This window comes from Sarcophilus harrisii, chromosome 2 (assembly GCF_902635505.1).
Source record: "Sarcophilus harrisii chromosome 2, mSarHar1.11, whole genome shotgun sequence".
NCBI classification, from domain to species: domain Eukaryota; kingdom Metazoa; phylum Chordata; class Mammalia; order Dasyuromorphia; family Dasyuridae; genus Sarcophilus; species Sarcophilus harrisii.
Genome location: NC_045427.1, coordinates 519,192,699 through 519,219,366, shown reverse-complemented (window position 1 = coordinate 519,219,366; position 26,668 = coordinate 519,192,699). Strand labels below are relative to the sequence as shown.

Here is a 26,668-nt window from a genome sequence, read left to right as displayed (position 1 = left end):
AGTATTTTTTAAAGCATTTCAAACTTTTATATATATATATATTTTTTTTTTAATAGAATATCATAAATACAAGAAAAATGTATTATTCATAGCTTTCAAAGAAGATATTTAATCCCATGTTTGTGTGTGTAAATGCTGAAATGCTTTTAAAATTAATATTAAATCTTATTTGGAGATGAAAAAAAAAAGTTCTTAGTTTAGATAGTTTAAAAACTCAGTGATTTCATATGAGAATTAAAATACTTGGCATTTTTGGTCTTCCCTAAGACGACCATATTTTCATCTCATATTATGTGATTTGTAGTTTTAATGTTATATGCTAAGAGAAAGAAGAAATATAAACTTGACCTAAATATAAGCACTCAAAGCATTCCTTTCATTGGCTAAGACTTAATAATTGGTTTTTTTACCTCAAGATATCTCTTGAACATTAATTTTAGCTTTTATCCTCAAGTTTGAATAAAAGTATGTGCAGCATTTTAAAAGAAATAGACACAAGTTGATTAAAATCCAAATTGCTTTTGTGATACTTTTGTGATGTTGGAAGTGGTGTCAATTTATGTGTATGTAAAAATAATTTCTTTATCATCACAGTAACCAAAAAGGAAACTCTGCAGGCCTTTGAAACCAAATGAAGATGACAACACTAAACTTTATATGGAATGAAGCTATTTTGTTAGTAACCTTTTATTAGTAATCTTTTCTTAGCTTTGCTTCCGAAGAAGGAACATCAGTAGAACTGCACTTATAAGTATGCAGAGTGTGCAAACTGTAGGCACCACAATCTCTGTAACCATTTGCATGTGATGTAACAAAGGTTCTGAAATGTAAGAAGACAGGGACCATACATAAGTCAATATTTCATTGTTTCAGCTGATGTAACTTTACCGAAAGATTAATAATATTGAAAAATCTTTAAAAGATCAGTTCACGTTTTCACCTATTTAGATTTACTATATACTGGCACCTAAATAATTAAATGTTGGGAATTAACTGTAATAGCATTCCTTAAAATGATTTATAGAAAATAGAAGGCAAAGTACTTAGGATTTACTGCCTTTCAAATTTAGAGAAATCTTAAACTATATCTTTGCTTCTAAATGCATGCAAATTTTTTTGGTTTTGAATTTGTTTTGTCTATGAGCAGCCAATCTCTGAATAATAGCAAAAATATTCTACTTTTTTTTCTTACTTTGGTTGGGTGGAAGGAAACATAAAAGTTGGGGAGAAACAAAGACAATTGCCAGAAGAAAGTTTGGAAGCACTTAGAAACTTTTGGCATTGTTAATAATAGAAGTATAATTAAACAGGTTGTGTGAGAAATTATGTTAAGTATTAGATATTATATATATCATCTTCAGTAATGGAACAATTAATATCTTTAGAGTATATTGTAGCTTTGTAGGGAATGCAGTATTAGTTTGTACTTAAACTATTGGAATATTTAACACTACTTTTTTATATTAAGACTATACTATCTCATTTTGTATTTTTTTTTTAATCTTTTCCGCTCCTGTTTTTCAAATGGGTGCCTTAATATGATTCAGTATTTTTCCCTACCAAATAGAAATTTTTAGCAGATTTTGAAATGACAGCCTAGCTTTACAGATAGGCTTATGCCAAGTTAAAAGTATTAAAATCTAGAGCAGCACGTCATTTCTTAGTAAGCTATGGTTTTTTATATTTTCTTATTTTTCATGTTTTCTGGGCGTGTTTTTGCCTAAATCTCCTAACTGGAATGTTTAGAGACAGATTTTTTTCTATTATTCTTTTAGTTACCATTGCATTAGAAACGCTGATGTGCAATATATAAAGTGCCCCTTTGTTTTCAGATTGGTGCCAGTTTTTTGTTTTTTTGGGTTTGTTTTGTTTTGTTTTGTTTTTTGGTACTACCCTCCCTTCCCCTCCCCCCCCCCCCCCCCAAAAAAAAAAAAAAGACCAATTCATAAAACTCTCAAGTTTGTTAGTTTGCCTTGGCTATCAGTATGCATCAGTTTGCTTTATTAGGAGCAATGTAGTATATTATAAACATTGCCTCTGTATTTGTAACTATCATGTTATTAAAGCATTCTTTTTTTCATTTTAAGATATTTGTAGTTAGCAATTTAGCATTTGCTTATAGGTAAAGTAAGAATTTGTTTTTATTTTAAATAGACGTTAGAAAGTGACTTCAGGAACATATATGATTTATGTAATTCTGGATATGACCATGACATTTAGTGCACCAAAGATAGGGACAGAATATTTACCTGCAGCAAGGATCTGGTTGGTGGTAGAACAGGTTTCTGTGGCTATGCTGTACCATCTTTCCACCTGGTTAAGATTAGCTTGATAAGTAATGGTTTCTTAGTAGTCAAAGTTTTAGCCTGTTTAAATCAGTCAGCAAATACTCAGTGTTCCCTGTGCAGAATTTTTTTTTTTTTTTTAAGTTTTGTTCTTTGTCTTCAAGTTACCCCAAAATAAAAATGAGACAACTCACTTCCCTTAAGGAATTTGAGTTCTTGCCCATTTTAGAACACTTGAGTTCCCTTGGAGGTCTTCATATGTTCACAGATAAGTAAGTACAGAATACATGACAAATAGTGGATGGTGTAAAAACAATCATGGAAGCCCTCTTGAAAGGACCTCCAAGGGAACTCAAGTGTTCTAAAACGTGCAAGTGAAGAAAGCCAGCATTCCAGGCATGGGAAAGAGTTTATGCCAGAGGCACTGAGGTAGAGGATGAATGTCCCAGACGAGAGATGGTAAATAATCCACTTTGGCAGATCATAGAGCCTGGGAGGGGAAATGATGTGTAACCAGCATGGAAATAAGTCTGAAGCTTAATTGTGATGGGTAAACAGAAATTGTTCTATTTTATATTAACATTCTGCTAGGTACAAATACAAAGAAAGAAGAAGCTAAACATAGCTTGTTGACCTCAAGTAGCCAACAAGCTAAGAACAGGAAAACTGACTGCCCTCTTTTTGCCTCCCTTCCCCCCCCCCCCCCCCCCCGTGTCTTTTCCACTAATCATAGAACAGAGTATGTGCAGTTTTTGAATATTCTTTTTTTCTCTAATATTTTCTCACATTATATCCCCAAAAGCTTTAAAGTTACTAAATATAGAATTTAGATATCTTTCCCATGAAAAGTTTTGGAGCCATCTGATGGAATGGACTGGACAATCTTGATTGAGAAACAGCAAGGTATCTTATGTTTAGAAATGTTAGAGAGCACAATCATCCTTTGCTTTTAGTTAGCTTACCATGTAACCATTTATACTATGTTAAATTGTGTTATTCATATATCAATAAATATCTGTATTCATGAATAGGTATTGTTTCTATTTGAATTTTTTCATTGTGTTCAGTTTCCATTTTGTATCATAAACAATATAGATTTATAAGTCAGGAAGACTTGTTCAAGTCCTGACTAATAACTTGAGGACTGGTGATAAGAGGGGATGTAGGGTAAAAGTTGTACTAATGCTGTATAACCATAAGGGCATAGAAGGGAAGGTCTTATTAATTGGGTTAGAATTAATGTCTGTCTCACCTCTATTGGATTAGGAAATCCATTTGCAGTGATGATGCTTTTATAGTACTGAACTGAGGCCTTAGGATATCGAGGTTTGTTCTTGTTGTTGAATTCAACATAAAAGAATCCGTATCTGTGTGAGTATCCATTTTCCCATTCAAATTTATCAAGCAGAGACCACGAAGTATATCCCTTTACATTAACACCATCTTTTATAGCTAAAAACAAATTTCCGTTAAAAAATCATTTTAACATTTAGTTCCCTGAAAATGTGTAAAACTACATTTATTTCCTGAAGCTTTTACACCTTTGTAGAATTTCAGAACTTGGAATGGGCCTATGTTTAGCTCAGAGGAAAGTATTTGGGTATTAGATGATTTCCTGAGTTTCCTGTGAACTCTTGAGATTGTCTTTTGGAGAATCAACTTTTATAATGCCCTGAATAAATGTTCTTGAACATTGGAAGAAATAAAGCAAAGGAGAACCTTCTGAATAACAGCAACTATTACCTCTAGAGGATACCTTTAGCTGGAGATGTTTCCATTTAGGTGCTTTTCTACAACTCTTAGCTCCTGCTTTTGTCCTCTGGGTCAAACAAGAAACAATATTTATTCCACATGACCTTCTATAAGTTTTTGTTTTTTGTTTTTAGTTTTTCTGAGGCAATTGGGGTTAAGTGACTTGCCCAGGATCACATAGCTAGGAAGTAAGTATGAGTTAAAATTAAAAGCAAATACCATGTCCTATTAGAAAGTACTCTCCTTTTCCTCTCATCTTCTCTAGGATAAATGTCTCTAGTTCCTTTTCTTGATAACTCATAATATTGTAAACCTGAAGTCTCCCTTTCATGGTCTCCTGTGGATATTCTTCAGTTTGTTATTGTCCTTCATCAAATGACATTCCACTGAGTGATGTCAAATGAGATGACTACATTTGTATAATCAGTGTTGAATATGATGAGATTATTATTTAGGTTCTAAATATTATATCTTTCTGATCACACACACAGCATTTGTTATTTCAATAGCCGCCATATAGTACACAACCTGTTGTGAGTTTGAGTTGCCAAAACACATGAAAACAAAAAGACCTTTTGAATTCAAAATTAAAATGTTTGCAACTAATTCTCACCTTTTAACATCTCATTAATGTATCCTTTGAGGTACTGTATTCTCCATACATCACACAACTGAATATGATTCAGCTTTTCAGACACACCATTTTCTGTCACATATATGACAGGATTGCCATATTGAGTCTGAAAATAAGACAAATGAATATTTAAACCAGCTATGGAAGATATTGGGGTTAAGACAGGGAAAGTATGTAGAGAATTTCTAAAATGCTAACTTTTTAATCAAGTAATAGCAGCATGTGATTTCTTAGATTAAACCTATCAAAATCCCATTTTGAATTTTGTTTACAAAGAAGCTATAATTTTACATTTAGAGAAGAGTGCTATCTGCAATTTTTGTTTTTTGTTTTTATTAGAACAAAGCTCTTTACACTAACTTCCTATAAAAGATGCTTTGTAATAATTACCTGAACAAAGTTGAGGAGCCTCCTAAATCCCCATGGCACCAATTGTGGCAAGTTAGAGCCTAAATCTGGCCAGTTTGGGTCAACTAATTCTGCTACATCACGATCATTTTGATAGCTGGGCCCTTGGCGGGAAGGATGATTCTTTTGTGTGATGTATCGAGTGGTAAAGTGACCTAATCCCAAAAAGTCAAATGTGCCTTTAATGTCATTTTTTTCATGGATTGAGAACACTGGCAACCTTGACATCCCCAAGCCTTGTTCTGTACTCTTTCTACCTGTCATGAAAGGAAAAAAAGCATATTTAAAAATGTCATTTCCCACAAATGTTTTGGCTTTTACAATACATGGAAGTAATACTTCCAAACTTAAAATACTTACCAAAAGAGATGTCTAAATTCCAGGATTTAAGATTAAAGTATCTGAAAAAATTTGTCTTATATACAATTTTTAAATGTTAACCACAAAAATTTCAGTGTATGAGTAATGCATTTTAAATCTACTTACAAATTGAAACTTCTGATTAAAGAAAGTCCACTTTTAAAAGAATTGTGAAATATACTTTAAAAGAACATTATAGTGTTACTATTAAATAAAGCTTTAAAATTGAATTAAATTACTTTCAGTTCAGTAAAGGTGTCTGTTGTATATCCAGTCAATAAGGATGTAAAGAAATTGTGCAAAAAACTTCAAAACCTTTCAAATTAAATAAACATGTACCGTATAGTTTAGTGCAGAGGTGAACTGGCCAAAAAAAAATGTTTGTGAAGAATAAGTGCTAGAGACTATAGACTATAAAATCCTTGTGTCTGAACCACAAATACTTGAGAAAGAAATCGGGAAGCATTGTACATAACAAGAATCATTAGTCTCGTAAAATTCTAATAACAGTGAAGAGGAAATTTATGTATTGATATTATAAACTTTAGGACAAAGATCAATATTGATGCAAAAAATATATAAATGAGATATAGTAAAGATCAGCCAACCTACCAGATAAATCAAAATGAGCTGTTCACGCTAGAAAATGGGAGATGGATAAAATCAAATGAATACAACCCACCACCATTCAAAGTGAAGTTTAACCAGTGTTTAAAAAAAAAAAAAAAAAAAGATATGGAAAGATACTACAAATTCCCCCCCAGTAAACTGCTACATTTGAAAAAGCTGTCAAGGGTAAGTCCCAATTGAGAATTTGTTTGCAGAATGTTACATAGTTTGAAATAGAAAAGAGTAATTCATTTAGCTAGGATCATCATACAGATTAGAATTTCTACATTATGATTATTTCTGGCACTAAGGAATGACTGCTTATTCAAATCAATTTCAACGAGACTAAATTTGAGCTTAGAATATGTCTTCACATTGGTATAAAAACATTCAATTTGATTTAAATTTAAACCTAAAAAATTATTAGGATAGTTATAAATAATACTTTAATGAGAATCAGTGAAAGAAAATTTACTTGGATCCCCAAGTGAATGAGACAAGAGATCCATTTCATTTTCCACCTTTGTGCTGGCAGAAGGCTTCAGAAGAAAGCAGAGGCAAAGGACAAGCTGCAAGAGCTCTTGGAACCAAGCAGAGAGATTGGTCTCTTGGACCTTGCCGGGCCAAGGAAAGAGATAAGAAATAAAGATCTGAACTTTTATCACCTGGCTGCATTTGAGGTGATGAATCCTTTTAACTGAAACTAAGGCTGCCTCCAAAAAACCTCCCTGAGAAACCTGCTCTCCCAGAGAGAACCATTATTTAAAAGAAGGAAAAACACCACATTGTCTGAGGTCAGATTTGAACTGGGATCCTCCCAACTAAAGGGCTGGTGCTCTATCCACTGCACCACCTAGCTGCCCCTCCTCTACTATTATTTACATATTTCTAGAAATATTAGTTCTAGCAACAAGACAAGAAAAAGAAACTGAAGAAATAAATATAGGCAAAAAGCTAGAAACAGAACTAGGAAAGGGAAAAGAAGGAATGGGAAGAAAATGGAAGGGGGAAAGGAAGGGAAGGAAAAGGAAAGGAAATGGGAAAGGAAGGAAAAGAGATGGGAGGAGAGGGACAGGAAGAGAGAAATAAAAAGACAAAAGATAACAGGAAAAAAACCATCTCTAAATTACTGGTGAGCTTTTCTCCAAGCTCACAAATACTCATTTTTTCAATATTCTTAGGTTGTTTTCTAGATAGAAAATCTCTATTCTTTGGTAGCTTATTCTCCAGTTTATGGCTTATCTAGAACATTTACTGCCATTTATCTTCTATGTCCCCAGCTTTTATTCTTTTCATATAAACACTATAAGAAGAGGTTCCATTTGTTGTTGCTCAGTCATTTCAGTTATGTCCAACTTTTCCTGACCCCATTTGGAGTTTTCTTGGCAGAGATACTGGGGTGGTTTGCCATTTCCTTTTTCAGTGGAGAAACTGAGGCAAAAGAGTTCAGTGACTTGCCCAGAGTCACACAGCTAATAAGGGACTGAGGCCAGATTTGAACTCATGAAGGTGTTTTCCTGATTTCAAGCCCAGTGCTCTATTAATTTCCCCATCTAGCTGTCCATTCTATTAGAATCATGGAATGTAAAAGCTGAAAAGAACCTAAACTTTATTCATTAGTAGCCTGAATGGAAGAAATGACTTGCAAGGACTAGTACTCTGATCTTCCCATTCTCAAGTTAGCCAGACATTGTAGTATATATAGCACATGCCTGCCTCTCCAGCTGGGATAGTAGGAGGCCAGTTTACTCACCAATGTAGTCCTTCATAGTTTGGGGGTAGTCTCCAGCATAAATGGGGTTTGCAAACCAGCCTAGACAGAACTGCATGTATCTTTCAGCAGCCTCGACATCCTCTGGGTTAGTAATGTCCACAGGCTCCCCCCAGTTGCAAGTTAATGAAATCCCCACCAGCCCTTTGGGAAAAGAGAAAAAAAAAAATAAAGGAACATGTCACCTGTTTGTTCCAGTTCTATTGACTGATTCTAAATGTTTGAGGCTTACCGTGTTGTTTTTTGCGCCAGGCTTTGTGGTAAGAGTGCCAGACCTTTGCATGGGACTAGAAGAAAAAGAACACATTTTTACAACATCTCTTGCTAGTTTTTAAGCACTATGAGGGCAGGGACCAGTTCTCAAGACAACCTACCATTTTATATCACTAAAGCCCTTTGATTGTTTCTTTTCCTCCTTCCTTCCTTCCTTCCTTCTTTCTTTCCCTCCCTCCCTCCTTCTTTCCCTCCCTCCCTCCTTACTTCCCTCTTTCCCTCCCTCCCCTCTCTCCTTCCTTCTCTCCTTCCTTCCTTCCTTCCTTCCTCCCTCCCTCCTTCCCTCCCTTCCTTCCTTTCTCCCTCCCTCCCTTCCTCCTTTCCTCCCTCCCTTCCTTTCTTCCTTCCTTCCTTCCTTCCTTTCTTCCTTCCTCCCTCCCTTCCTTCCTTTTCCTTCCTTCCTTCCTCCCTCCCTCCCTTCCTTCCTTCCTTCCTTCCTTCTGGATAGGGACCATATCTGAAGTGCAATGCTATGTTTGTACATAAGTATTTAATAATGGCTGAATGAATGTTATTCTATCAAAACCCCGCTACCACCTTACTCTCAATATATTCCCCCTACTTTTCAAGGTCAAGGTCTAACAGTTCAAGTTCAAATTCTAGTTAGTCGCATAGTGGATAGAGCACAGAAGCTGGAGTCAGGAAAAACTGAGTTCAAATGCAACCTCAGACATTAGCTGTATTATCTGGGACAAATCACCATTATCTGCCTCAGTTTTCTCATCTGTAAAATTAGGATAATAATAGTTCCTATTTCCCAGGGTTGTTTCGATGGGGGCAGGAAATAAGTTAATACTGCAAATCTTAAAATACTATGTAAAGCCTCTATGACTCCCTCCTCTGCCTATTACATACAATTTACAGTTTCTCCATTCTTAGTTCTAAATCATCTACAGTAATGGAGACGAATCATAATATAGTAATCCAGGCCATCAGATAATCCAAAAACTGCCTATATTTGGCTTAGTAGTGCTTCATGGCATTTTTAGTTTATTTATCTTTTGGGCTATGTTTTTCTTGGGCTAAAATTAAATGAATATTTACTGCCTGAGAATATAGAGTCTGGGAGGTAGCATGCTGGGCGATGAGGGGAAAGTCAGCCCAAGATTAATAATTCATTGTGGGTAATTTTAAAACGAATAACCCATAAATGGACAACTAAATTTTTTGCTAAGTATCATAGTAAAGAAAGTTAACTTATTAGTTTGCTGAGACAAATCTTTTCAGAAAATGGATGATTTGAAAATTTTTCTGCCTCTAAAACATAAGGTAAGTAGCTATTTTTTAAAAACTCTGCCACTTGTTCCCTTGCTCACCATTCCTTTCCATTATTAGGATCACTGAGCATTTCTCTCTCTTTGTCCCTATCTCAATCTTTTTTTGTCATCTTCAACGTCCCACACTGTATTGGATCTGTGCTGCAAACATGTTCAAGTATTCTTCAAAAAGAAAAATAAAATTCAATCTTGCAATGACCTTAAGGTATCATCTATCTCTTCCTCTTTACATGTGTGGCCACCATTGTTTCCTGATCCTATTCCATGTCTAACCTATTCTCTGGTTCATTAGCCACTTCCTGCCTTTCCTGCCTTTAAATCTGATATCCTTCAAGGCTCTGTCTTCACTTATTTTTCCTCTTTACACTCTTTCTCTTGGTATTCTTTCCTTTCCCATGGTTTCAGTTATTGCCTCTACAGAATAGTCCCAGATTTATATATCCAATCTTAGTATCTTTGTGAGCTCCATTCCCACATCTCCAATTTCCTGCTGGTTCTTTCCAGCTATGATGACGGCATTTCAAATTCAATAGGTCCAAAATAGAACTTAACTGTCCTTAACCCTGGAGCTTCTTCTTAACTTCCCTATTTTTGTTGATGGCACCATAATTTTCCCAGTTACCCAAACTTGAAAACTTGGAGTCTTTTTTGTCTCTATTTTTTCTCATTTACTTGCTCACCAAATCCAGGTATTACTAAAATTACCTTCCATCATAGATCTTACATCCATCTTGTCTTCTCTTCTCCCTAATACCTAATTCAGACAGTCATTATCTCTTCCTTGAATTAATGTAATGGACTCCCAAGTAATTTATCAGCTTCCAGTCCATTCTTCACAAACAATCAAAACTATTTTTTAAAATTTACAAGTCTGACCAAGTTGCATTACTTCTCAAAACAAACAAACAACTTCACTAGCTCCTTATTGTCTATTAACTAAAATATTGGTTTTTAAAGTCCTCTCCAGTCTGATTTTAATTTCTCCAGCATTATTTCTTTTTTTTTTCTATAATAATAGCTTTTATTTTTTCTAAATACAAGCAAAGAGAATTTTCAACATTTTTGCAAAAACTTGCATTCCAAATTTTTCTCCCTCCCATCTCCCCTTCTCCCTCCTCTAAATGGCAAGCAATTCAATATAGATTAAACATGTGCAGTTCTTCTAAACATATTTCCCTATATGTGATGCTTTGCAAGAAAAATTAGATCAAAAGGGGAAAAAATACAAGAAAGAAAAAATCAAGCAAATGAACAACACCAAGAGCAAAAGGTGAAAATACTATGCTTTGATTCATATTCAGTCATTGGTCATTATCTTTTCCTGTCATCTTAGTCAATCTGAGAAGTGTGAAGTGGTACCTCAGAGTTGTCTTGATTTGCATTTCTCTAATCTATAGTGATTTAGAGCATTTCTTCATATGACTAGAATGGCTTTAATTTCTTCATCTGAAAATTGTCTGTATATATCCTTTGACCATTTATCAGTTGGGGAATGGCTTGTACTTATACATTTGAGTCAATTCTCTGTATATTATAGAAATGAGGACTTGATCAGAAACATTGCATGTAAAATTTTTCCCCCCACAGCTTTCTGCTTCCTTTCTAATCTTGACTGCATTGGCTTTGTTTGTACAAAGGCTTTTTAATTTAATATAATCAAAATTGTCTGTTTTGCATTTCATAATGTTCTCCAGTTCTTCTTTGGCCACAAATCCCTCCCTTCTCCACAGATCCTTTGTTCTCCTAATTTGCTTACAGTATCACCCTTTATGTCTAAATCATGAAACATTTTGACTTTATCTTGATATAGGGTGTTAGGTGTTGGTCAATGCCTAGTTTCTGCCATACTATTTTTCAGTTTTCCCAGCAATTTTTGTCGAATAGTGAGTTTTTATCCCAGAAGTTGAAGTTTTTGGTTTTATTAAACATTCAATGACTACTGTGACTTGTGATCCAGGATTATTTCACATTATTCCCATTCATGTGTTATTCATTTCAGTCACGTCAGAGTGCTAGCTGCTCCCCAGTTTTGTTTTGTCTTTTGCCCCAGGTAGTTTATATGGGCCATCTTCTTGTGTATGAAGAATGCCTTTCTTCTTTTGAGGTCCAGCTCTGAGATCATTATTCCTTACAAAAAGTCATCTCTCAGATTTTCCTGATGTACTTTATCTGGATCTCACCTTTATCCCATCACATTCTATAATATTTTGGCTTATGTTGTATCCTTTTCAATATCTTTTTATTAGCAGGGCCTAAATTCTTCTTTATCTTTATGTCCTTCATATATATAAATAACAACCTAGCACTATTACTTATAATCTGGGGTGTGCTGGAACCAGCTTAAACTGGCCAGGAGAGTCCATTGTTAAATTTTCAATGTGAGCATTTATACCAAAAAAAAACAAAACTGGTAAATACTATGAATCAAAGCTTGCTTGATTTTTGTGTTGAATTGTCTAGAATTACAAGGGAATGAAGAAAATGTTAGTAATACAGATTAAAATTAAATGTGTGTTTTTTGTATATTCTCCCTCCAAGAGCCAGTTGTTAAACATTTATCAACATACCACTTTGTATACCACTACATGGTAGACATTTAATAAGCATTGAATAAATTTGAATTTATACATGAAAGCCCTCAAGTGACTATTACAAACAATGTTGCTGGATCCCATCTCTTTAATGCTTCTCCTAGTGTCTATTGATTACCTGTTATTACCATTCAGCATAGTGCTAGACACTCATAAATAATGAGTCTCTATGGGGTTTGGTCACAAATAAAAAAAAATTAGGCTTTGAAAGAATAGAAACATGTGGTAGCCAGCAAGGTTTCCTTCTGCATTGGAAACTATCTTAAGTATTTTAATTGGACCACCTGGTCACAATTATTACTTGGAAGAGCCAGCATAGTAGGAACCCTAGTGATTAGATGGGTATTTCGTTATAGTGTCAGAAATAATCTGATTCTTGTTTCAGTTGCAAAACTGTGCTATTCGTTGATTAATATGTGAATAATTTACATATTTCTGTTTTTAGAATGAGATATAAGACCAGTCTAATTTTTAGGGGTGCCAAAAGTTTTCCTTGCCCTCAAGGATTTGTCCCATTGGCCTATCATAGTTCCTAATACCCCTATTATAATCTTTTTTTTTTTCCATTTAAAGTCTCAGCTTCAGAAACCCTGATTAAAATTAATACTTTGTTGTTGTTTAGTCATTTAAGTTGTATTCAACTCTTTGTGACAATTTGGCATTTTCTTGGCAAGGAGTTTGCCATTTCCTTCTCCAGTTCATTTTACAGATGAAGAATTGAGGCAAATAAGATTAAGTGATTTGACCCTAGTCACCCAATTAGTAAGTGTCTGAGGCCAGATTTGAACTCGGGGAAGAATCTTCCTGACTTCAGGCCCATTCCGTACCACCTAGCTCCTCAGTATGTATATACTTTACCTAAAAGAGTCCTATTCTTCTTCAGGAAGATTTCCCAAACTCATTTTCATTCTAGTGCCTTCTCTCAATTAATTAAATATATGTTAAAAATCTCCTTTTTATCTTATATATAGTTTGTTTTGTATAGATTTGTTTGCATACTGTCTTCACTGTTAGATTGTAATCTTCTTGAGTACAGGAGACTTTTGTCTTTTGGCACAGAATAAGTATTTTTACAAATGTTTACTGAATGATTAATACCCATTTTTTCATCTTAGCATACATTCACTCAGATTATCTGGGGCTCATGATTTTCTCTGCCTACCAAAATTGGTTTTGAATGATGGGACTGTACCATGCAGGGCAGTCACTAAGGTGCTGTAGTAATGAGTTCTTGGATGGGAGGCAGGGCTGGGAGAAGCAGATAACATGAAGCCCATGGACATTTGGAATGGGTAACAGGAGAGTCCGGATGGGTAAATATAAGATGCTGAAGATGAACTTTACTTTCTGATCAGTTCCGTCTAGGGCCACCCTGGGGGCATCCCCAGAGATTTGTCCCTCAGGGGCTTCTCAGCAAAAGCTTATACTTTTTGGATAGCCAATGGAAGGATACCTGTACTGGGAATCTAGAAGTCTAGATTCTCCGTGTCCAAGGACCATCACTAATTCCAACCCAATCAATCAAAAAACATTTATTGTCTACTTTGTGCCAGCACTGGGCTAGGTGTTGGGAACACAAATATAGTCCTAGTCACGAGAAGATTACCATTTAAAGGGAGAAGATAACAAGTATAAATATAGGCAACATAAGCATAAGGTAAAGAATTACAAAGTACTTGGAAAAAATTTTGGGAAAAAGGCCATTCATGGCTGGGGGGCATGTTGCCCCTAAACTGTGTATAGTAGTAGTACTGTCCTTTGACCTAGTCATGTAAATGCTAAATAGGGAGAGGGGAAGGTTAATTAACTAATGACATACCTTGTTGTTTATTAGAAATTTCATGTGAGTATTTATTGTCTCCTCAACTAGATTGGAAACTTCTTGAAGGCAGCTGCCATGTTTTATTGATACATCTTTGCATTTCTTCCTTTGGTACCTCCCACAATGAGTATGTAAGGATAGCTTACAAATATTTGTTTAATCAACATAATCAATGGTTCATTATCTAAAGTGTTAAAGTAATATAAGAGTTGCTGTTGTTTGTCAAACTATTTCTTTTTTTTTTCTTTTTAATTTTTTTTTGTTTTTTTTTTTAATTAAAAAACCTTTTTTTCTTACTATTTCTTTCTTAAGGACCATGCCTTAAACCCAATTTACTCTGGTTCTCATTGATTGACCAATAATATGTCCCAGTCCAAGCCCCTCTTAGTGGTCATTGTTTTGTTTCTGTTGGCTCAGAGTGAGTGTAAATAGGAGGAATAAAAGGGATATGCAGATTTCAAAGCTATGAGAAGCCGTTTCTCTTCTGCCTTAGTCTATAGGCCCAGGAAGAATTTCAGCCTTTCATTTTTACCTTAATGATATGGTGTGCTGCTCTGTATGCTCCAGTACCTCTGAGCTTCAGTCCAGGGGCATGGCGTCCTGTCTCATAGCCTTTCTTTGCAACTGACTAAAAGAATAAGGAGGGAGACTTGAGTTAGTGAGAAAACACTATAAAAATCAGCTTTAAAAGAGAAGGGTTATGGTCTTTGTTATATAGAATGATTCTCTTTGAGGGATGAGATATTCCTAAGAGACACCTCAGGAAATTTAAGCAATATAAAAACAAAATATTAATTTAAAAACATTAAAAAAAAGTGGGGTCCATAGCTCAGAAAAAAATGGATTTACCCAAGGATCATTGAAAGTTATCCAATGTTTCACCCGGTCCCCAAACTTTTCAAAGCATAGATTGGCGTAGTCATCGAAGTAGGTAACCATAGTTGCATTCTGCCAGCCTCCAAATTTGACCTGAAGCATCTGGATGCATAGGAAAAGAAAGAGAAGCGCATTTCTGAGGACACCATCATGAAAGCCATTTGGGAGCCATTGGGAAAGGGAAGGGCAGGGGAAGAAACATTCATTAAGACCTACTGTGTGCCAGGAAGTATGCTAAACACTTTACAACAACCCTGGAAGGAATACAAAGTTATGTTGAGGAGACTGAGGCAGACAGAGTTAAGTGACTTGCCCAGGTTTATATAATTGATGAGTGTCTGAGGCCAGATTTGAAATCAGATCTTTCTTACAGTACCCCTCTTCTATTACTTTAACATGTTAAATGATGATCCATTGATATATGTATGCTGATTAAACAAATATTTATTGAGCTATCCCTATATACTGACTGTGGGAAGTCCCAAAGGCAGAAATACAAAGGTGTATCAATAAAACATGGCAGCTGCCCTCAAGAAGTTTCCTATCTAGTTGAGGAGACAATAAGTATCCACATGAAATCTTTAACTAACAACACGACATGTCAGGTGCTTTATCCATTATTGATGGTCTTTTCCCATCCTATGGCAACCTTGCCTCTCTACCTTAAACAAGAAAAATAACAGCAAATTCCATGGCCACAAGAAAAGTCCTTATGGAGTCTTATTAAAGGGAAGTCTTGTTAAAGGTATATGATATGAGCCAAAAGGTTCTCCTAAACTGGAGAAATAGCATGAAAATATAAAAAGAATTTCTTAAAAATTAGGAGAGGAGCCAGAAAGTTGGACTATATGGTGGATAAAAGGGGAGGAGAATGAGATGAGAAAAGAAATCGAGGTTATTATTTCTGTGAAGAACTAGTCCTCCATTGGAGACTCAAAGTTTTACTCCAACGCCTTTCCATGGTACAGGGGTGCCCCTATTATTAAGTACTAATAAGCCAGTGGCTTGCTAGCAATGATGATGTTTACTGAACAGGAAAGATTTAAAAGCCAGGTCTAAGAACAGTGCCTTTTGTTCAAGGATGGGAACTGGCTAAATTTGGGGAGGTTTTTCACTAGCATGGTTTTAGGATGACTTGCAAGTGAATTGGATTTAAAAGAGGGAGGCTGGGCAAGGTCACCTGCCTCACTTTCCCCTCCAAAGCCATCTGGGTCCAGTGGCCAGTTATAGCCTGGAGATGGCTCTGGGTATAATAGGAGACCGTGGCTTTTTTTAAGTTAAACTCTTCAAGAGCTCTCAGTTTCACTGAGGTCACATCCATTTAGTGATTAAAGATAGGTAGCAATTGAGGCAAGAATCTCCTTTTTCACCTAGACCAACCTCCTCTCCCCCCCAACTAAAAAACCCAATCCTAATTAATTAATTAATTGATTAAATCTGGGAGGGCAAGCCCTTTAGGTTTTTTGGTCAAAGCAGAAATGATTGCTATTTACATTCAATCTGAGTCAATTTTTTAGCCAAGGTCATGTAAAGGATTTTTTTTTTTTGACATTTAAATAGGGTCTCATATACATTTTTGGACATAGCTAATATGGGAATTGATTTTGCTTAACTATTCACATTTGTTATAAGGGTTTTCTTTCTTTTTTAAAAAATGGTTTTGGAAAGAGAAGGAGGAGAGAAAATAAAGACATATTAATTGAAAAAAAATTATTTTTAAAATGGCCTTCAAATTTGAAAAGATTGTGAACACTCATCTAGTTCATTCCTAGAGGTCCATTTGGTTACAGCATTCTGTGATGTCAATTTATAAATGAGGAAACTGAAAAATTAATAAACTAGAAAAAACTAGCAAACAATAAACTAATACAGTTAATAAGGTAGCTAGTTAATAACATAACAGCGTTACAATATGTGAAGACAAAAAAAAACCCCATTCTTCAACCCATTTTGTTTGAAATGGCTTGAAAGATATAAACTCCTACAAAGTAAAAAATTTTTTTAATCCTACATCATATATACTGTGACATATTTAACATGTATAGGACTGCTTGCCATCTGGGGGAGGGGGTGGAGGGAGGGAGGGGAAAAGTCGGAACAGAAGTGAGTGCAAGGGATAATGTTGTAAAAAATTACCCAGGCATAGGCTCTATCAATAAAAAGTTATAATTATGAAAAAAAAATCCTACATCATATTTCCATTTTTTCCTGTTTATCTTGTTTGCATGTTGTCTCCCCATTAGACTTTAAGTTCTTTGAAGGAAGGGGATAGGGTTTTTTGCCTTTTTTGTATCCTGAACATTTACACAGTCTCTGGCACATAGTAGGTGCTTAAAAATTTTTTTGTTGACATTATTCCCAAAGCAATTTAAATTAGCATTACCTTTCTACTATATAACTATCTGTATACACATATACAAACATACATGTATTTATTTTAAATCAGAACCCATAATTTTATCTATGTAGGGAATTCTTAAATAGAAAGTCTCTCTACCCAAAGCAAATGGACAACTTTACTCTCTAATTTAGTTTTAGAGAAAAGTCTGGGAGTTGAAAGATCAAATTAATCAGGTCAAGGGCCCATATCTGATACGTCTCATTGACACATGCAACAAAAATATATTTATATTCAGGGTATCCCCAAAGTCTTGGTATCGTTTTAAAATTTTAATAATAGAAAATAAATAACAATAATAAAAAAACCAGGACTTAAGACTTTTGGGACATCTTTTATACTCATACTTACACACACACAAATAATATGTATACACATATGTACATAACTATAGCTATCATTTTCTCATCTTCTAACATCCCTGGGCCAAACATTAGCACAAAGATCTCTTTCAACCCACCATCCATGAGGAAAATGGACATTTCCTTTGCCTCCTTGTCCATTTAGGTCCTGACTCTACACCCCCTCCCCTATCATCCCCTGGACCTGTGGAAGATCCCAGTGGTAGAGGGTCACAATGGGTGTGATGTTATTTTCCAAAAGAGTGTTAATGAAATCACTGTAGAACTTGATGCCTTTGCTGTTCACATGGTCTGCTGTTAGAAAGAGAAAAGTTATCATGTTATTGGTGGGATTGAGAGCTAAAGCTTCCTGTCTTCTTCCTGCATAAGGTCTAAGAGGGGGAAGATCCTGCTTTAAAATCTCTAGTGGCTCCCTCCTCTTGCTTGGGGATAAAATATAAACTCCTCCTACCTATTCTTAAAATCCTTTACTTTCTGGGTCTTGTCTATCTTTCCAAATTTACGGCATATTTTTGAACAGTGTGATCTAGTGAAATCGATCTACTCGCAGTTCTGCAAACAAGCCATTCCATGTAAGTAATAATAAGAACAATAATAGCTATCAGCATTTATATAGTGCATACTAGGTGCCATGTACTGTGCTAAGATCTTTACAATCATTATCTCATTTGATTCCTGGTTGAAACTAATTCATTTCAGTCATGTCTAACTCTTCATTTGGGGTTTTCTTGGCAGAGATACTAGAATGTTTTGCCGTTTTCTTCTCCAACTCATTTTTCAGATGAGGAAACTGAGGTAAAAAGAAGCTAAGCCACTTGGTAAATACCTGAGATTCAATTAGAACTCATGCCTTCCTGCCTGTAGGAGCAGCACTCCGACCCCACCCAGCTGTACCATATCCCTCACCTCGCTGCATGGCTTCCCAACCCAGCAAGATACTTCCTCCTAATCAGATGCTCACTTGAAGGCTCATCTCTAGGCTCACCCTCCGAATGGGTAGCCTCCCCTTTCTCAGATGATCTTTTATTTACTTATCTGTTTACCGTTGAACAAGCTCTTTGAGAGCAGGAAGTGTTTTTCATTTTTGCATTCCCAAAGTTCAAGGCTATTGTGCATAAAAGGTCATTAATAATTGTTCATTGAATAGATAAATTCATGAATGAATTGGGGAAGTGCACGATAATAGCCAGCATTTATTTAGCATGTAAAGTCTGCATGGCCCTTTACCATCATTATTTCATTTTATCCTCAAACCAACCTGCAGAGTGGATTTATCTCCAATTTACCCAGTAGTTATTTGCAGGATTGTTTAGATAGTATTCTCCATTTGACTCCTAGCTCCTTGAGTCCAGTGACTGCCTTTACCATTTCTCTGTGTCCAACGTGATTAGCACAAAGTCTGGCACTGCAACCATTGTTTATTGAATTGACTTGTGACATATAGAGTTAATTAAAGAACTTGGCCAATCAACTAGCATCTGGGACCCAAAATGAACTCAGGTCTTCCTGATTCCAGTTCAGAGGCTTTATATAGCCTGTACCACTCTGCTGCCTCTATTCAAAATCTCCTTTCTTATTAAAGGTTTTCTAAGTTTAGGGGAAAAAAGATGAAAATATGAAAATATCATACTTTCCTCTCCAAACTTCCCTGTTTGAAGGTGGGTTAGGTTAAGAACAAAAAACATTTTTTAAGAAAATGAATTAAGGGTAGAATCCTAAAATACTAGTAACCTAGTCAGGTTCATTGCCTTTCCTAAACCAACGGGCCTCCAACCTGTTGGTGAGTTAGGGGAATGTGAAGACGTTCCGACAGGCATGAAAGTGCTGTGCAGGTCTGCTTAGAGCTTGGTCAGCACTGAAGACGACAAGGTCAACCCACCCTGGCTGCCCAATCATTCTGATTTTTTTTGTCCTGTCACTGGGACTTCAAGCCTTCAAAGTGAGGCTGAGGATTGCACCACTCTGCCTCACTTAATTCAATAGCAAGTGAAGACATCACCCCTGATGTCACTGACTTGCTTCAAAAAGTGAAGGGCCAGCAGTATCTTAGAGTAGTCCTTTTTTCATTTCCTGAACCAAGGTCCATTCCTCCATTCAGAAAGGAAAAATGTGGAGTATTGGAAAGAAATCCTTTTTAACCTTAAAGGGAGAAGTCCAGGTAGGAACTGAGTAGTTTTTATTGTTTTGGAATTTGAACTAAAATTATTTTTTTAACATATTATGATCTTTTCCTCATTCAAAATTCTCATAAATGTTATCTCAAATCATCTGAAACATGTCTGTGGACATGGGAGAACTCTGCCAGTTTGGAAATCTTTCTTTAAACTAGAAAGAAATGTTTTGATATTAGGTTAATAATAAACTAAATAAAAAAATTTTTTGGCAGACGTGTTTGGTAAAACTCAGTACGGTATTTTCTTTGACAGAATGAATTGTTAAACATTTTCTACAGATGTTAGACAAAGTAATTGATCTCTTCCTCATCCTTCTACTCCAATCATGGATAGCCGAGTTCCAAAACAGACTGGTCTCTCTGAAAATGTTGCACCTAGCCTTCCCTAAATTTCTTGCCTCCTATAAGAGATCCTTCTTTGGAGCTTTGGGGTGTTTACCATTTTTATTAAAGACTCCATTTATTTGTAGCCTGAGCCACAAAAGAAACTAAATGACACTTAGCAATCATTAATGTTGAAGCTGCTTGTCAATCAAAGCACAGAACTTCACTAATAGTCTCCTCGATTGCATCTGAATGAGCAAATAAAGGTGGATGTTAAACGAGCACTTTGACTATATGTCCTTGTCACCTTTTCAGAAATTATAGCCTAATGAGGACATAGTTTCATTGGGGAATGTTCTGACCCACTTACCTTTGACCCCTGTGGGTATCAACCGAGGCCAGGATATAGAAAATCGATAGTGACTTACATTCAACTCTTTCAGTAACTTGATATCTTCCTGTAAGAAGAAGGGATGGGGGATTGAGAAAGACATTATAGTGTCAACTATAAAGCATAGCAGAAAGAAATCAAGCCCCCCCCCAAAAAAAAAAATTATTCCTTGGCTTATAAAAAATGTAAAGGCTAATATTTAGAAGTCTTGGGGTTTGGTTCTAAATCTTCCGAATGATAGATAATGGTTTTTTTTTTTTAAAGCAGTCCCTTACTTCCCACAGTTTTTTCCCTATAAAAAAGAAGATATTTATAACATGGAATGTCAGAGCTAGAAGGAACCTACGATATCTCTTCTAACTTTTTTTTGTTTCTGTTCTCTGAGAAGTTGTGACTAATCCAAGCTTAGTTAGAATTGAAACAAGTACTAGAACTCATTCATTTTGATTCCCAGGATTACTCTACACTCACAGATTTGGATTTTTTTATGTGTTTGTTTGGAAAGGAGACCACACAACCATATGTGTCTGGGGTTGGAACTGGTTCCTCGAGGCTCTGGATGAGAAAATTAATGCTGAGAGACTAATTTGCCCAAGATCATATACCTACAAAGTGGAAAAATCAACATTCAAATTCAGGTCATCCTTACACGAACTGATGATGAGTGAAATGAGCAGGACCAGGAGATCATTATATATTTCAACAACAATACTTACCAGTTCTGGTGGACCTGGCCATCCTCAGCAATGAGATCAACCAAATCATTTCCAATGGAGCAATAATGAACTGAACCAGCTATGCCCAGAGAAAGAACTCTGGGAGATGACTAAAAACCATTACACTGAATTCCCAATCCCTATATTTATGCCCACCTGCATTTTTGATTTCCTTCACAAGCTAATTGTACAATATTTCAGAGTCTGATTCTTTTTGTACAGCAAAATAACGTTTTGGTCATGTATACTTATTGTGTATCTAATTTATATTTTAATGTATTTAACATCTACTGGTCATCCTGCCATCTGGGGGAGGGGGTGGGGGGTAAGAGGTGAAAAATTGGAACAAGAGGTTTGGCAATTGTTAATGCTGTAAAGTTACCCATGCATATAACCTGTAAATAAAAGGCTATTAAATAAAAAATAAAAAAACAAAACAAAACAAAACAAAAAAACAAATTCAGGTCATCTAACTGAAAGTCCAGTTTTCTTTCTACTGTAGCTATTTTGTTTTCCCTATCCCTCCCTTCCATGTGTTCTCTTTGGGGATCAGAGAGTCAGCAAAACCCTATACTCACTTGTATTTTGTAGTAGCTTTCACAAGATGAGTCAGCAGTCTGGTTCATGAAAATTCGTCCCCGTTGGTGATGAGTAAAGGTGTCCCAGATGCTCGGGCCTTTCCCATCTTGGTCCCAGGCCCCCTCTGTCTGGTAGGCTGAGCTTCCGACACCCCACGAGAAGCCTACAAACAGCATCTCTAAGCTGAATCCCTCCTCTAAAGAAGGTAGGGTTAGATCCCTGCTAATTCCTCAAAGCCGGCACCACCCCCCCCAATTACCTTCTGAGGATCTGCCCTTGCCAGGATGAGCAGGGATGGGTGGACAGCTTATTTCAGGGATGGCTGACCCCAGAGGCAGACTATATATGTTTAACATTGAAGCTGCATTATTAACATTTTCTGCATCACTTTCTTACTCCAGACAATCAACAAAACAATAAATCAATTCCTGAATTGTTGTGTTTGCTGATTTCTGAGGTGTAAAAAGTTGACCCTGAACTATTTAGTAACTGGCTCTCCTGAGTCACTGAGAGCTGATCCCAGTACATCACTGTTCATGAATAGAATATGTTCTGAGCCACAAAAGACAAGGGAACATCTTACCAGGGGGGAAAGTCCCATAGTAAAAAGAAGCATCATCCCGGGGAAACACTCTGTCTGCCCAGAGTCCAGGAACTAGCAGCAACTGGTAGCAGAGGCTAAAGAAGGCGGTTGTCTTCGTGATGTCCACTGGCCAGCCCTTCTCCAGATATCTGGGGAAAAACCTACAGAAGCTCCATATTCTGCTTAGAGGCTAGTAAAGTACAGCTGGGTCTATTGTCAGCTCTGAATCCAGAACCAGTTTTGGACTTCACAGTTATGGGAAGGCATAGAGAGATATCAATAATAATAGCTCAGTATATATAGAGAAGAACAGAGATATAATAGGGCATTTATCACATCACTTTTCTCTCTGACTTCCCTATCCAAAATCCTCCCCCTCAGCCATTTATTTCTCTGTACATGTTGAATTTCTCTTGCTTATATTTATATCCTTAGAATTTAGCAGTTTCTGGTATAAGATCTTTTCATTCATTCATGGTTTACAAAATAGTCTGCATTCACTGTCTCATGTGATCCTCTTAGCAAGCTTGGGATGTAGTTAGTTGAGGTATTATCTTCATTTAGAGCTGAGGTTTAGAATGTTGAAGTCAAATATCAGAGTTCCCGAGAGTTAGACAAAGGAACTTGTTATATATATATATGTATATATTTTTAATATATACAAAGGAACTGTTTTTAAATCTCATGTTTATTCCACTCCCCCTAAGCTATGTCTCTATTTAAGAATGGCTAAATGTGGTGTGTTAAACTGGAGAAGTGGTTATAGGTGTGAGTAACTGTTTTGAGGACAGACCAAGATGACAGGTGTTTGTGCTTCTGTGACTAGTCACGGAGACAAGAAAGAAATTCCTTATGGTGTTAAGCATTGAAACCAGGGCTTTAGAAAAGTTATGTGGAGCGTCCAAATGATTTGATATTGGAGGGGGAAAAACCCAAAAAAGGAAATCTAGAAAAACAAAGCAAGAAAGAGAAATGATCAAAAATAGCTTTTGTTGAGTCCTGGTGCCATTTGGAGACTTTCCTTGCCCAGAGGAGAGGTTTGCCATTTCCTTCTCCAATTCATTTGATAAATGAGAAAACTAAAGCAAGTAGAATTAAATGACTTGCTTTAGGTCATACAGCTAATATTTGAACTTAGATCTCTTCTTGCCTTCAAGCCTGTGGCTGTACAATGCACCAACCCGCTGCCCTAGTCAACAATTTGATAAATGCAAGCACACAAGTTACTAAGTGATGGACTCTCTCTTCGATGATTATTTCTGGGAAAACTATAACAGTGTAGCAGAAATTAGGTTCAGACCAATATCTTACTCCATATGCAACAATCCTATCAAAATAGATGTTTAACCTGAACATAAAACATTATATCATAAAACAGAGAATGGGAGAAAGTAACTTTAACAAGGAGACTTCTTGCTGGAACAAGGGAGTGAAAAATCCAAAAGGACAAAATAAACAATTTCATTTACATACAATTAAGAATCTTTTGCATAACGAGATCAACCAAATCATTTCTAATGGAGCAGTAATGAACTGAACTAGCTATACCCAGAAAAAGAACTCTGGGAGATGACTAAAAACCATTACATTGAATTCCCAATCCCTATATTTATGCACACCTGCATTTTTGATTTCCTTCACAAGCTAATTGTACAATAATTCAGAGTCTGATTCTTTTTGTACAGCAAAATAATGTTTTGGTCATGTATACTTATTATGTATCTAAGTTATATTTTAATATATTTAACATCTACTGGTCATCCTGCCATTTAGGGGAGGGGGGGGGTAAGAGGTGAAAAATTGGAACAAGAGGTTTGGCAATTGTTAATGCTGTAAAGTTACCCATGTATATATCCTGTAAATAAAAGGCTATTAAAAAAAAAAAAAAAAGAATCTTTTGCATAAAAAAAAATCAATGAAGATAGAAGTGAAATTATTAAGTGAGAAAAACATTTGGAGCAAATGTCACTCATAATTGTTTGCTATTCAAGACATAGAGAAAATTAAAGGACATATACAACAAGACTCCAAAGAATAAGTAGTCAAAGGATATAAACAAACAAATATCCAAAGAATTATAAATGGCTATTTTATGACAGACTTGAAATCACTAAGAGCAGGAAAAATGTAAATGAAAACAAAGTTTCAGCTAACAGTATAAATGGACAAAGATGACAAAATACAAGAAGAGTTGATGTTTGAGGAGCTATGGGAAAACATACAAGTTGGCGGAGTTGTAAATTGGTTCAACTGTTCTAAATATAAATTTGGAGATAGGCAAGAAAATAAATGAAATTGTCAGTATCCTTTAACCCAGCAATCCCACTACTGGACATAACCCCAAGGAAGCCAAAAATAACAACAAAGGTTCAATATATACAAAGCAATTGTAGTATTCTTTGTAGTGGTAAAGAACTAGAAACAACATTGTCTATCGATTAGGAGATTGTTGGAAAAAACCTACTTATATGAATATAATGGAAAATATACAAATTACAAATATAAGGAATTCAGAGAAACTTGGGAAGATTTGTATGAATTGATACAGAATGAAATAAATAGAAACAAAAAAAAATTTAATGATTTAGGGTTGGGTTTAATGATTATAACAAGTAAATAAAAAGATCACCTCACAAAAGGTCAAATTTTGAGTAAATTGAAAACCAATGATTTTTTTTTTCCTGAGGCAATTGGGGTTAAGTGACTTGCCCAGGATTGCATAGCTAGGAAATATTAAATGTCTGAGATCAGATATAAACTCAGGTCTTTCTGACTTCAGGGCTGGTGCTCTACCCATTGTGCAACCTAGCTGCTCTCAAAACCAATGATTTTTGCAGAGAATAGATAATAAAAAATACCTCTCCTCTCCCCCACAACTGGAATTAAACTGTGATTTTTTTTTTAATAAGGATGATTTTTCCTTCTTTCCTTTCTTTTCTTTCTTTCCTTTCTTTCTTTCTCAGTAATCACTGTTATATAAGGCAAAAAGCAATTATATATATATAATATATATATATATAATATATATATATATTTAATCTTCAGGAAAGACCAAGTCTCTGCCCTTAGGCACTAGTGTGATAAGAGACATGGTGGCTTTCTCACTGGGAATCTCATAATCTGTGGAGGATGGGGTGTTTTTAAATTTGGGGACTTCCTAGTCTGATAGAATAAAACAGGACAGACATGGAGAATTTTAAGAAAGCTTCCAAAGCAACATGTAAGTTGTAACAGTGCAAGAGAGAATATAAGCTGGATCTCTTCATGTGGACGGGCACCCTGAACAAACACACCCATAATGGTGTCCCCCATCCTCAATGACATGGGGATTCTTCCATACCTCATTTCGGAATCCCTCCGAGAAACTGGCGCCAGCTCAGGCTGCCCAGAACTTCCTTGGAGCCAGCTTACTTGGGCATGTCCTTCGTGAAGGACCCTTGCTGAGCAACAGGCAGGGAGGAGAGCAGCTGGCCACCCAACGGTCACCTTGCTGCTTGTGCCGGACTGTGACCTGGGCCCACATCCCCCGTGGCAGAAGCCTCTGGTCAGTGAGCCAAATTGGCAACTTAAGCCTCCAACAAAAGCGAACAATCTACTGATTCCCTCTGTAGCTGCCCCAGGAATGCTGAGCTGGGTAAATGCCCCTGAGTCAGCAGTGGAGTCTAGGAGGAAGGCTCAAACCCCCGGATGATGGTGAAGGAGGGAGCAGTCCTCTGCCCACTCTGCCCTAGAAAGCCCTCTGTGCAAGGGAACCTTAAAGAGTGTGGGTCAGGCCAGATTTGTGGGGGGATTCTGGCACAATTTCCTGTTTTCCGATTTAGCCACCAGGGGTGTTGCTGGCTACTTGCCTGATCTTGTTCAATTTTAAGAAGCACATACTAATAATCCCCAGCTCACCTGGCAGTTAGGTCCTTGCCCAATACTGGTGGTACTCCTGAGAAATAACAAGCTCTCTATAGTTCTTGTGGATCTGGTAAACCCGGCTCTTCTCTGGAATGAGTGACAATACTAATCTCATCATGGATGTGGTCTTTGTGGATCTACCCAGTGAGACTTTTTTAGATCAGCCTTTTTTCTTGAAAAAGCCCACCCTTTTTCTTGGTGCAGGATGGATTGATGAACCCTCTAAATAATAATAATAATAATAAAGAACTCATTTTACTTTTTGGTTTGTTTGTTTTGTTTTTCTTTCCAACTTTTTAATAGAGCTTTAAAGTTTACAACGTGATTTTACCAAACAAGCCTATAGTAGAGATAGCAAGAATAGTACCAGTTGCTTCATTTTATTTTATTTTGGAGCAATTAGGCTTAAGTGACTTCCCAGGATCATACAGCTAGTAATTATCTGAGATTGGATTTGAACTCGGCTCCTCCTGACTTCAAGTCCACTGCTCTATTCACTGTGCCACCTAGATTCTCCTATAGTTCTGTTTTAGACGAAGAAACAATCACTTAACTGTTATTACCCCATTGTTAACTGCCAG

At 36.2% G+C, this 26,668-nt stretch overlaps 2 protein-coding genes across 3 annotated transcripts in view; one reads left to right on the top strand and one right to left on the bottom strand.

The window, feature by feature from the left end:
- The window catches only part of ZWILCH (zwilch kinetochore protein), a 29,293-nt gene extending 25,978 nt beyond the window's left edge, over nt 1-3,315 (top strand). For both annotated transcript variants that reach the window (XM_012543512.3, XM_031955336.1), the window contains exon 19: nt 595-3,315. The gene's annotated coding sequence lies outside the window, so the exon portion shown is untranslated. The remainder of the gene's footprint in view (nt 1-594) is intronic.
- LCTL (lactase like) lies at nt 686-25,811 on the bottom strand. The gene is made up of 14 exons (XM_012543520.3): nt 25,525-25,811; nt 22,185-22,333; nt 21,601-21,764; nt 20,286-20,373; nt 17,603-17,712; nt 14,632-14,760; nt 14,315-14,410; nt 8,052-8,106; nt 7,802-7,963; nt 5,062-5,336; nt 4,651-4,777; nt 3,538-3,737; nt 2,250-2,313; nt 686-820 (listed from the first exon to the last, which is right to left on the bottom strand). The coding sequence occupies exons 1-14, from the start codon at nt 25,527-25,529 to the stop codon at nt 705-707; spliced, it is 1,740 nt and encodes a 579-aa protein (XP_012398974.2). The 5' UTR covers nt 25,530-25,811; the 3' UTR covers nt 686-704.
- Between the last annotated feature and the right edge of the window lie 857 nt (nt 25,812-26,668).

Bases quoted from the DNA above. Each gene is read 5' to 3' on its own strand.
- LCTL (XM_012543520.3), bottom strand. The intron at 17,713-20,285 runs GTAAGTGGGTCA...TCTTTCTAACAG, and splicing joins GATACCCACAGGGGTCAAAG to CAGACCATGTGAACAGCAAA. The intron at 14,411-14,631 runs GTAAATCCATTT...TTATTCTTTTAG, and splicing joins TAACTTTCAATGATCCTTGG to TCAGTTGCAAAGAAAGGCTA.